Below are 12310 nucleotides of genomic sequence, written 5' to 3'. Positions count from 1 at the left end.
GCCTTAGACTACCTTATTCTCCATAGCAGTGGGGTCCTGTGGCTCATGGGTAGGCTATTATTATTATTATTATTTAAAAAGGCAAACGGATGGACAAAATATGATATCTTTGTGTTTAAAAAAACAAACCAAAAACTGATGATGATGATGATGATCATTTAAGCCTGGGAATGGGAATACAGAATGCAGAAAACAGATGGTGGTGCATTGCATTATGGGAAATGTAGGATCCAGTGGTGTTTGAGGTTGACTCATAAAGTCAAGATATCTCTGCTGCTTTGATTTTGTTCATTCTGTTTTTTAAATCCGTCTCTTTTGAGCCCCCAACATTGTGAATGTGCAATACGAAATCACTAGAGTATCCCTTTAAATTAAATTTAATCTTGGGTTCTTGTTTCATTTCCACTCTGTTATGCTGGCGATCATAAATCAGAGTAAAAGTAGCAATAGTAGTAGTGCGCCTTTAACCAGCGTGCGTGCGCACATGCTTAAAGTATAGTAGGTGGTCGCGCATGGCATCTCCGTGCCTGCTTGCGCTCTGCTCTGCCGTCCTCTGCCGCTGGGTCGCTGATGATGCCGCGCGGAGCGGGGCGCTTGTACATTTCTGTGTGCGGCTACAACGGCGGTTCCCAAGATTGAAGTCGAATGAAACGGGAGAGGATCTTGAAATACGATGATGGGTCGTCCGAGCCGTTTCTCATCGCTCGGACAGCTGTAACGTCGGCGGACAAGCGTGGATTCATCAAAGGTGAGAGTGAGGCTGTGAATCACGGAGGAAAAATCCTCCTTATTCACCCTGGACCACTTATCCTCCCCATCTGATGCTGCTGCTGCCGATGATGATGGTGATGCTCTAAACGCAACCTGCGTGATTTTCCTCCGGTAAAGGCCAGTTCCCTGCTATGCCTCTCACACGGCTGTTGAGACACCAGTGCGAATTGAAGAGATGCACGATTGCCATTGTTTCTTATCCACAAATTGTATGGGCATCACGACACACCATTCCCATTGCGGAAATAAGGTAAATAGGCAGTTAAATCAGCAATATGGCTGCGTTTGTGCTCTGTCGTCGCTTCAGAAGTGAATCTAAAGTGTTGCAGGATTGCTCACTGTCTGAATTGAGGGTTCTACAAACCGAGAAGTGAATGATATCAGCGGAAGGGAGGTACTGCAGTAACCGAGTCCTTATGTTGACTCGCGTCAAAGGATGTTGTCATTACCTCGGAGCTGAAGGTGCGGTTACAGTAAAATGCACCGTTACTGCCTATAATTGTAACTACACAGTCTTACTGTGTCAAAAAGGACTATTGAAATTAGTACAAGCTTATGATTACTTTTATGAAAATGAGTGAATGACATTGGTTAAAAATCACATTCATTCTGGTCTGTGCCTTTGAATGTGCTCTGGTCTGTGAATACATTTTGTCCATGAATTATTAAGGACTTGTCTCTGTTTCCTTATTTTACATGGAGTAATCAAACGGCCATAGGCTGTCATGCACTGCTTTCATTTTTCTGAACATTGCCTGCCAATGCAAAGCCTGAGTTGCATACTCATGAATTTCTGCAGTAACTTCATAGGCTGAATATTTACAATGAGCCATTGTGTTATTTTGCTGACATGTGTCTGTTGGGTTTCCCACTGCATAGCAAATGTTTTTCTACGCTTTCCCCCAAAGCACAACAGATCTTCACTGAAATATCATCCCTAAAAAAGTATCTACGGTGTGTGTTACCCATATAGGAGCCTTTTAATGTGTAATTAGGCTGACCAAGTGTTTTCAAGTAGCCCAAGTGAACCCTTAATCCTGACTGAGTTATTGTCATGCTATGCCCACTGTGCTACAAAGAGCCATAAGACTATTTCAGAGTATTAAAATGGCTATTTCATTAAGCACAAAGTGGATTATTGCTGTCTCAGAATGCAGCCGTATCTGGTGTTAGTGAGATCAGTAATCGTAATTACAGCTGAAACATTTCATTGACAAATATTATGATAGACGATGAATCATTTCATTCATTCTTTTATTTTCAAAGCAAACCAGCCAAACATTCTCTGGTTTGAGCTTCTCAAAATGGGTGCAACTAACAAGAATTTTAGATAATAATAATAATAATCAGATAATAGTGACAAATTATAACTTCCTATAGACCAAGGTGAAGTCTTCAGGTGTCTTGTTTTGTCCCATCAACAGTCCAAAACCCAAAGATATTCAATTTACATATATGCCACAGAAATGCATTCAGTTATCATATCTGAGACACCGCAAAAAGCAAATTTTTTCATTGAATAAACCTTTAATTAATGAATTAATGAATTAAGAAATGTTAGTACATTATTCAATTATGAAAATAATCAATACTCACTGATTACACACTGATCATAATACCTATTGTTTTAAATAATAAATGAGATAATGCTTGAATTGTATACAACTAAAGACCCTTTAAAGACCCTTGCCTATAACCAGCAAAAATGAACCACTCATCACAAGCCATAGTAGGAGGTTAGTGACTGGAAAGAAGCTCTGTCATAACAGTAGAGATCACCATGAGAAGAAGTGTGTCTCTCAAATAAGGCTTGATGCAAAAGAAAAGCAAAAAAATTGAAAAATCCTCACTGTCTTTAGACTTCCTGAAGGTAGCAGAACCTTCACTTCTTTGCTCACGCTCTGCTGGTCAGCTGAAGCCCCCACCCCCATCCCATGTTTGGGGGCACTTGGTCCCCTGGCCCAAGGCTCTCTGGGGCACCCAGCGCTTCTCACTCATTGGCCAGCTGTAATGTGCTCAGTCTCCATCATCATTAAGTGGTTCCTTTGCAGCTCAGTTGGTGTCATTAGACCACAGGATGCAGTCACTGCTGAGCGGGATGTCATGGAGAATTATCATTTGCACAGACCACGGGCGCTGGAGTGTTCCCCAGCCAGCTTACCAATATCTCTACAGAAAGAGAGGAAGGGGAAACAAAAGCACAAGTTGAGAGCTAATGAAGTCCTCGAAGGAGGGAGAGAGGGGAGGTGTTAATTACTTATTTAAAAGTCAGATACATTTTGTCAGCGAATAATAGCTTATCTCATACCAATGGCGACATCAAGTCTAAAGACTCCCTCACTAACTCTTTCAATATGGCTTTTCTTCACAGGGCCGACAATCAAGGCTTCACTTTGTTTGACATTCAGCCAGCAACAGGTAAATGCTTCTAACAATCTTCATAACATCAGATATACAATACTTAAGTTAAATCTTATGTGATAAAATATGTAGTGTATCTATCATTGGCTTAAAACAAATGGTACTATTTGCAGTACATCCCCTACCACAAATGTATGCCACTGAAATGTCTTCATTGCATAAGAACACAGGGTAATATTACTGTTTAAGAGCATATTAGGCCTGCTTTTCCGAGTCTTCCAAATCAATTACATTTTTGGCGTACCACTCAAAAGAAACCAGTTGATTTCATCCGTATAACTGGTTTTATTATCTGTTAAACAGCTAGCCAAAGCCAAATAATCTCTACTTTTCACAAGGTAATAGCAGGAGAGATGACTAATACAGTCCTTGGGTAAACAATAAAGATGAAAGAACACACAGTATCCTTTTATATACCAGTGTTCGGGAGCTCTCATGTGCATATTACCTGACCACATAACAGATGAAATGCAGAATAACGCACACACAAAGAATTATATTCTCTACATTACAACTATGTTAATTTATGAGCTTTAGGTAATCATTTAGTTTTCCCACAATCATTATTATATATGTTATAGTTATAGTTGAAATATTTTCTTCAATTGCACTAATTATATTTATACAAATCAACCTCAATTGCAAGTTATGTGATTGATTTGGGATATTGGAACACAATGGAAACAATGGAAAGAGCTCTGTGCTACATTTATTAACATGCTGTTGTCTGAACTGGAAGCATGCTCTGCTGTTTGATGTGCCACAGAATGATCGAGGAAGGCAGTAAACGAGGCAAGGCCATGGTGGAGAAGAGACAGCTCTTCATGGAAATGAGTGAGTGGAGTCGACTGAGAGAAATGTCTTTTCACTATTCATAGTCAGAAGCGGCTTGTGTAATTCTTTGACTGGCTCGAAGTTGCGCAGGAGATACATGGTGCCTCACACGTACAGTGTACTTCCTCCCACACAAAGACAGTGATAGTGTTAAAATGTACTTTCAGTGAGCCTGATGTTTAAAGAATTTATTTCATTAAACTGGACTGGCATAGCATTAATCTGGGATCAGATGAGACTTTCTTTCATGTTTTTGTTTTGCAGGAGCTCAAAACTTCGATGTAATCAGACTGTCGACTTACAGGACTGCCTGCAAACTCCGGTTTGTGCAAAAGAGATGCAATCGTAAGAACATGTAGATTCTTAAACATTTTCTTCTCTTTTTAACTGTGCCAATAGAAACGTTTTGTTCCAGCATGAATACAGACTTTGATTGATCACAGTCTGTCTGTTTGCCCCTCTCCCATCACAGTTCATCTGGTGGATGTCTGGAACATGATCGAAGCCTTTCGTGACAACGGGCTCAACACATTGGACCACAATGCTGAGATCAATGTGTCGCGGCTGGAGACTATCTTGTCTTCCATCTACTACCAGCTGAACAAGCGGCTGCCCACCACCCACCAGATCAATGTGGAGCAGTCCATCGGGCTGTTGCTCAACTTCATGGTGGCCACCTATGACAGGTATGGGCCAAATGGTCAGTGCAGGGGAGCACTGCACCATGTAGGTGGTGATCACTTGAATCACCTTTTCAGTTGTTTGCCACAAAAGCCTTACTTGGTCTGGTGTGACCGGTAACTTATGGTGGCATTTTTCAATGTGCCATTATCCTGTATAGTAATCTTCTGCTGTTCAGAAAAGGGTTGTCTCGCTAATAAACCGACGCAGTTTGATCATATGTATTTGACAATCAACTTACAAACAACTAAGGCAAATTGCATGTAGCGTGTTGAACATTTTAGAAATAATAACAATAAATGTGAGCTGATTCATAGTTGAGTAATTTTTGTGACCAAAAAATGTTTGATTATTTGGATTTTTCATACTTTATGTATTAACTAAACAGTATATACAACTATTATATTTTCTGTTTTATTTTATTTATTAAGTTTTATTTAAATTGAGCAGTTCAAAGACATTTCTTTAAGCTAATTAACTAAAAGTCATGTATCAAGGAAAAATGTAAACAAATCTGCAGTTTGAGTTTCTTATGTTAGGACTTGGTCAGACAAAACAAGACATTTTAAGACGTCACCTAAAACCCAATTATTACAGCAATTTTTCACTATTTTCAGATATTTTCTAAACTGAACGATTGATCCGCAGCCGTACTCTGGATAAAATAATTGACACACCAACATTCACCATTTTTTCTATAAATAATACCAAATTACGTTATTTCTTTCCAGGAAACCTTGGAACTTGGAAAATTGGAAATTGTCAGGAAATTACAGACTTATAAAATGAAGCATTACCATTTTATTTCCCAATACAAATGTCTAAATGCTAACAAATATTGGAATCAGCCCAAAATACTTTTCATGTCTAAGTCTTTAGTAGTAGTTAAACTCCCCCAAATTCCCAGAACAAATATGCAGCAAATGACCTTTGTGTCCTCTATAGCTATGCCTCTGACTTCACTGTACAAACAATCAGAAATCTTGGCAATAAGCTTTCTCACACAGCAGATATAAAGTGGGCCGTGTAAATAAAGTCCCAATCAGTTGAAGTATCCTTGGAGATGTTTTACTGTATATCCCTCCTCTAAATGGCTGTGCTTTGCTCAAGGCCCCAGACACTGTCCACTCTGGAGTGCAGAGGTTTATTATTGACCATAAAGCTCTCACTCATTATTGTACATTGTGTGCTCAAATTGATTGGCTGCTTGCTCTGTTCATTCATTGATGCTTTCAATTGGTTTACTTTTATCTGTAAGGTCATTCTGGTCCCGCTCCATTATTATTCATGCTGCCGTATCTCTGGGAAACTTTGTGGAAATTACAGTCTACGATCACAGGAAGCAGTTTCGCTATCTGTCCCAGAGGTCCAAACTGAATTAGGCAGAAGAGCTTTCATGTACTCTGCTACCTTTGCTCGGAAGCAAGAGCTAATTGAATCTGAAATGAATGAGCTGGTCTCTCTTGGCAATTTTAAATGATTTTAAGGGGTCAAGGAGCTTAGTTCATGATTTTTTACATTTTACACCATAATTGATGAAACATAACAAGTGCACTGATATGTTTCAGTTGTAGTTTAGCATATGCGTTGCTTTATGTTTATCATGGTGCCAGCTATGTTTTCATCTCAAATTGTAGCTCAGCAGAATAGAATCAAATAATATGCATTTTACCTTTAATTGTGTAATATTTCTGTGCAAACACTACAGTATCATTTATTAAAGCAAGAGTATGTAATGTTATCTGAACAGCGGCCACTGTGGCCACAAGATGATATGATAAAACGTAGGGTGACAGTAACACAAGTAGAGGAGGGTCATCTAGTCAACTGAGCTACCTAACATTAGCAACCAAAAGCTAAATAAGGCTGTAGCAGCAAAAACAGTCAGTGTATTAAATTGAACAATTGAACAAAGGTGCATTTTACATCTTATGAATTTAACTTTTCATCACTTTAATCTACTGAGGAAACATCACCTTTCTTTCTACTCGCAGTGAAAGCCATGGGAAGCTGACAGTGTTCTCAATGAAATCCATGCTGTCAACAATGTGTGGAGGGAAAATTGTGGACAAACTACGTTGTAAGTAAATTTGTAAGCACCTTATGCATAGCATGTCAGAAGATATTAATGTTAATGAGCTGCGTATTTAAATTAGTTTTAATAGTATGTGCCGGATTTTCTGAAATATGACATCATGGCTGCCTGCTCATGCAAGGATTTCCTGGGACAGTTACTATCTTCATGTAGTTTCTGAAGTTAAACACACAGGGGCACTGTGGGAACATATATGCAGAATTCATTTAACTGTAGCTGTGTATATTTTTACTGTCTCCTGAGTATACGGATCAATGATTAATAAGACATTTACAGAAGTGACAAAAGCCTGTTTTGCACTCTGTTTTTGCTAAGGATAAAAAGTCTGACATTTTCTGTCTCTCAGATATTTTCTCACAGATCTCTGACTCGAGCGGAGTCATGATGTTTGCAAAGTTTGATCAGTTTCTCAGGGAGGTGCTGAAACTCCCCACAGCCGTGTTCGAGGGCCCTTCTTTTGGCTACACGGAGCATTCAGTGCGGACGTGCTTCCCTCAGCAGGTATGAGGAGGATATTTGAACACACCATCCTCTTCCTCTTCCTCTTCTTCTTCTTCTTCTTCTTCTTTATCTTTTAAATATCTAATCATTTACACATATTCTTTAATGCATGTATTTGTGTGTTTCTATCTAGAAGAAGATTATGCTGAACACGTTTTTGGATGTGTTGATGGCAGATCCTCCCCCTCAATGCCTCGTATGGCTCCCGCTCATGCACCGACTTGCTAATGTTGAAAATGGTAAGATCTGGAATCTCAGTCATTTATATTTATACTGTGCAACCACATTGATATCAACATTTGAAGATAATAGTTCCTAAATAAATTCTCAGTACCTACTGTACAACAAAGGGGAGACTGCATTTGGTTTCTAACCTAGGGATTGAGCCCCTCCTAAGGGTCCCAGTTAAATCTGAGGGGTCATGAGGTGATTAATGGGAGAGACGAAAAAATAAGGTTCTCTTACACACATTTGTTTTCTTTTCTTTTTTTTACTTTTCTCTAATCATTATTTTTGAAAAAATGGATGCGGTATGTCTACCTCTTTGGGCCTTTGATCAGTTATTTAAATTAAACAATGTGAGAGGTTTACAGGTGCAGTGTGTAAAGATCTACTGAGCAAATTGCAATATAATATACATTACTATCTTTTCAGTGGTGTATAAAGAACATGGACAGTTATGTTTTTATTACCTTAGAATGAGCCATTTCTGTCTACAAACACCACGGGTCCTCTTACGCGGTTGCAACGCCATGTTTCTACATTAGCCCAAATGGACAAACTGCTCTACAAAGTTTTTCTTCACTATATTGAATAGGTACGAAGAAGAAGAACAACAACAACAAGAACAAGTAACATTAGTAGTACTATTTTTAGAAGTCAACTGGTTTATTAGAAGTTAAAAAAGATGGACGAATGGAGGCCCACACATATTATTTAGCACAAGAGGCAACAGAGCATGTCGGCCACCGTAGCTTCCCCTGCGTTCACGTGGTGTGGGAATAATGAGAATCTTTTTGTCCTGCTTAAATCTTATATATAAGATAAGATTATATTAATATTGCTAATATTGCAAAAAGAGAAATAAAGTGTACATGGGACATAGAGAAGAATACAGAACTTTGATTCATGCAAAAGTAGGTATTGCATATACATATTTTGTAAACATGTAATTTGTAATACAATTATAACAGTGAATTTGCTGTCCATGTTGATGAAACTTTTCTGATAAAACATCTCATAGACATCTGAAACGTGACACGGGCTCTCAACTATATACTGTCAACTTGTCAAATAATTGTAGTGCTGTAAAAAGTACAATATTTCCCTCTGGAATGTATTGGACTACAAGTAATAAGTAACATAAAATAGATATGCTAATCAAACACTGTTCTTATGTAAATGTACTTTGTTACTTTACTCCACTGACTTCCGGTTATACCTCAGACAAAAAAAGGCAAGGAACATCTGCCATTTGTTAGTGAGTTTTTTGTTAGTAACTATCTAAAGATGTCTCTTACAGAAAATCTTTGTTGTTGTTTTTCACCGCTCAGTCTTCCATCCGGTGGAATGTTCATATTGCCGGAGCGAAAGCATGATGGGTTTCCGGTATCGGTGCCAACAGTGCCATGGCTACCAGCTCTGTCAAAGCTGTTTCTGGCGTGGCCATGCCAATGGTCCCCACAGTAACCAGCACCAGATGAAGGAGCACTCTTCTTGGGTAAGGCAAAGCCCTGATCACTCCCTCAATTTTGCATCATATTGTTCCCTTTTCTGAACAATCCAAAAGTCAATATCTGTGTGAGAGTAGAATAATTTTGAAGCATAGCGGACTATTTAGCCGTCTCCCTACATTTCCTGTTCTCTCAAAGCAATCCAATGGGGATTTTAATGGGGGGTTACTCATTTTGGCAAATTAAATTGTATTGATTAAATATTGCTGCGTTGTCGCATTCCCCCAAAGCTCAATCATTATGTTATAAATCAAAACAAGAGAAGTCATAGGCGCTGGATCCCAAATCCAATTCCCATCCCACTCGCTTTTTGCACAGATAAGAATAACTGTTCATGAAGCCTCTGGACATTAATAACATGCCTGAGTGCATGAAACACAAAACACTGTAATGAAAAAACATTTACGACATTTATCACAAAGGGTTAGGTGGATGAATCTCTTCAGAATGTTTACCCACTTTTGCGACAAATAGGTGGAAATTGTATGTCTATGAAAAACATCTTTGACATTTCTTCACCACAATTCACTTGGCTTCCAGTGTTCAAAACCACCTATAATGTTTGGTTTTGGCATCTGGCAGCATTTTCCATCCTTCACTATTCTGATTAGCTGGCAGTATTACAGCTTTTGTTAGATGTGTTAATTACAGTTGTGCGACACTAAACCTCTCTCTCAGTGATGCTGCAAAACTGTCACTATTCATAAGTGTTTTAAAAATCTCAGTTTATTAAATTTAAGGGCTTATTTCTGCCATTTAGCAGCACGCCGTCTGGAATATACACTCAGTTGTCAGTTTGTTACGTACACCTAGCTAAAACTAATACAGATACAATAGTCCTGCAATAAATCCTCCCTTCATGAGGGTTATAATGTGATAATATTTTTGTTGAAACTGTTGCTTAAATGATGACACATGACAAACTAATCCCCCATCCTAAAATAACTGCTATTCTATTTTACCTAAAATTAATTAACTAGTTTGTATTTCCAGGAAGTGTTAAATGACAAACTACCCTGCCAAGCATGAGATTCTGGAGAGTTTGGTCCCTTTTCTGCATGACAGAAATCAGTCAAATTTGAGTAAATTGACTTAAGATTAAAAATAAAAAAGCACAGTTACAATATCCTCTATCAATGCCAACTTGTAAATAGCATTCAAGTCAATATTGAATTTGCAATTATGACTGGGAAACTTAAATTTAATGTAAATGGTGTTGCTGTCTCTGCACAGTATTTTTATTTCTTACTTTCTAACAAACTCTGCAGTCATGCAGTTATCTTCAGTTGTCCATATGACATGAACACAGAATAATGGACTCAATGCATTGCAGTTTTGGGACCGTAGGGCTGCCATCAAAACTGCATGTGAAGTAGCATATATAAGCACTTTCTGAATGTGCATAAACTACTGCTGATCCACACTTTTAAGACAGTAAACAAACTGTTGACCTAGTTATGTAAATTACTTCTGAAGCGGCTTAAAACTGTTCGAACACAATGACAGCAGTGGATACAACACACAAGGTGATAGATACTTTGTTTGTTCTGCCCTCCTCACAGAAGTCTCCGGCCAAAAAGCTGAGCCACGCAATCAGCAAATCTCTGGGCTGCGTCCCCATCGGAGAGCCACCACATCCTGTGTTCCCCGAGCAGGCTGAGAGACCACAGGAACTGACTCATACTGTGTAAGTGCCATTTCCAAAGCATTTGATATCACTGTTTGTGTTATTAATGAGATAAACTCAACTGATTTGTTGATTAACAGCAAGACCCAGTGTGCTCATGATAGTCTGTTCTTGTCATGTAACTGCCTCCATCTTTGCATTTCACCATCACTACATGACTGACACTGAGTGCCATCTCACTAAGATGTCAATCCCACGATTATTTGCTAATGTGGAAACGGCGATATACTATGCAGGTTCAGCCGCTGCTGCCGTTACCAGCACAGTCGTCCTCATCAGTCTGTTGGCAATGAAACTGGGACAATGGTATAAATCTCACACTCCAGGCTTTGAGGCTCCTGGAAGTCATTACTGGAAATGCATTATATTCCGCTGCTATCTTAAACCCTGCACACTAATTTACATTTCAGTTGAAAAATAGTACGATTTCCATAATCAATTCCGCTACAGACATACATCCGCAGAAGTCCACATCGCAAAGGTCACTTCATATTTTTTTCATCATTGTTGTGCTGAAACTCTGACGCTTCTGTCCTCCAACATAACAAAATCTAATAATGTTTCAGATTTAAAAAAAGTGATTTATGATTTGGCTTGTTCGTGGCATTAATAGGATCACAGGAAATCTCTCAACTTTCTCATTTGAGCTTTCAACATTTCTCATGGCACATTTCATAACAAAATCCTGCTTCATATTCCAGTCATGACCATAAACCTAAGCTGTCTGTATATCCTTTTGCTGCTGGCAATTGTCTGAGTAATTGATAGTGAGCCACATGATGGGGGAGAAAGCAGCTCAGCGACTGCCAAGAAAAATCACACAATGTAAATACATCAACATTATTTCATATTTTACTGCCTGATAGACATAATCATCTCGGAATCAGTTCTCACATCCAGGCTCTGCCCACTGGCTGGAGGATTTTTCTGCATTGTGCCAAAATTTATGCATTTAAGATGAAGTTAACATTTGCATAAATTTACAATTAATCACAAAGTAGAGAATCAACTGTCGACCTGGATGTTTTCCTCCAACTAAGAGATGAGGTGATTGGATTAGCCCGCACTGTATGGGCTGTGTAGCATGAAATTACATCACACAAGTAGATTAATATTGATTAAAATAAAATTTGTGGCTAAACTACTTTGGATTATGTATCTTCAGTGCCCCCAGCAAGCAGTAATCCATGTCGTTTTTTTTATTTTTTTCAATGTTGATTACTTCAGATGATGGAGGCCCCAAGAATATTGAGTTCTGCATATTTGGGGCTCTTGGTTATATAGGATTTTATAGCTTAAAGGTCTTTTATTGTAATTATTTTCTTCAGAATGTTTTTTCCATTAACTGAAGGGTCCTGTTAGAGTACTTTTACTGTAAAAAGATATATTAGTTATTTGCAGTGGTGGAAAGTGGCTAAGTACATCTACTGAAGTTCTATATGTACAATTTAGAGTATTTTCACTTCATGCTACATTATTCTTCTACTTCTCTTTTTCATTAAAAACATATGATCAGCTCATACAATAAATTGTGTTGTTAAAGATTAAACCAGTAGTTCCCAACCTTTTGTCTTATGACAGAAATCA

The 12310-nt window shown here is 38.4% G+C and overlaps 1 protein-coding gene across 1 annotated transcript in view; it reads left to right on the top strand.

Annotated features, from left to right (window-relative positions):
• The first annotated feature begins 201 nt into the window (after positions 1–201).
• The window catches only part of dtnbb (dystrobrevin, beta b), a 40526-nt gene continuing 28417 nt past the window's right edge, over positions 202–12310 (top strand). The window contains 10 exon segments of the mRNA XM_038729146.1: positions 202–748; positions 3143–3189; positions 3959–4026; positions 4291–4371; positions 4499–4712; positions 6702–6787; positions 7149–7303; positions 7437–7542; positions 8857–9023; positions 10599–10723. Of these exon segments, the coding sequence (XP_038585074.1) occupies positions 3960–4026; positions 4291–4371; positions 4499–4712; positions 6702–6787; positions 7149–7303; positions 7437–7542; positions 8857–9023; positions 10599–10723 (1001 nt within the window). The 5' untranslated portion in view covers positions 202–748; positions 3143–3189; position 3959.

This window comes from Micropterus salmoides, unplaced genomic scaffold (assembly GCF_014851395.1).
Source record: "Micropterus salmoides isolate LMB-PRFRI ecotype aquatic unplaced genomic scaffold, ASM1485139v1 Ms_hic_scaffold_19, whole genome shotgun sequence".
Taxonomy (NCBI): Eukaryota; Metazoa; Chordata; class Actinopteri; order Centrarchiformes; family Centrarchidae; genus Micropterus; species Micropterus salmoides.
Note: the sequence above shows the minus strand (reverse complement) of the source record. Positions and strands in the feature narration are given on the sequence as shown.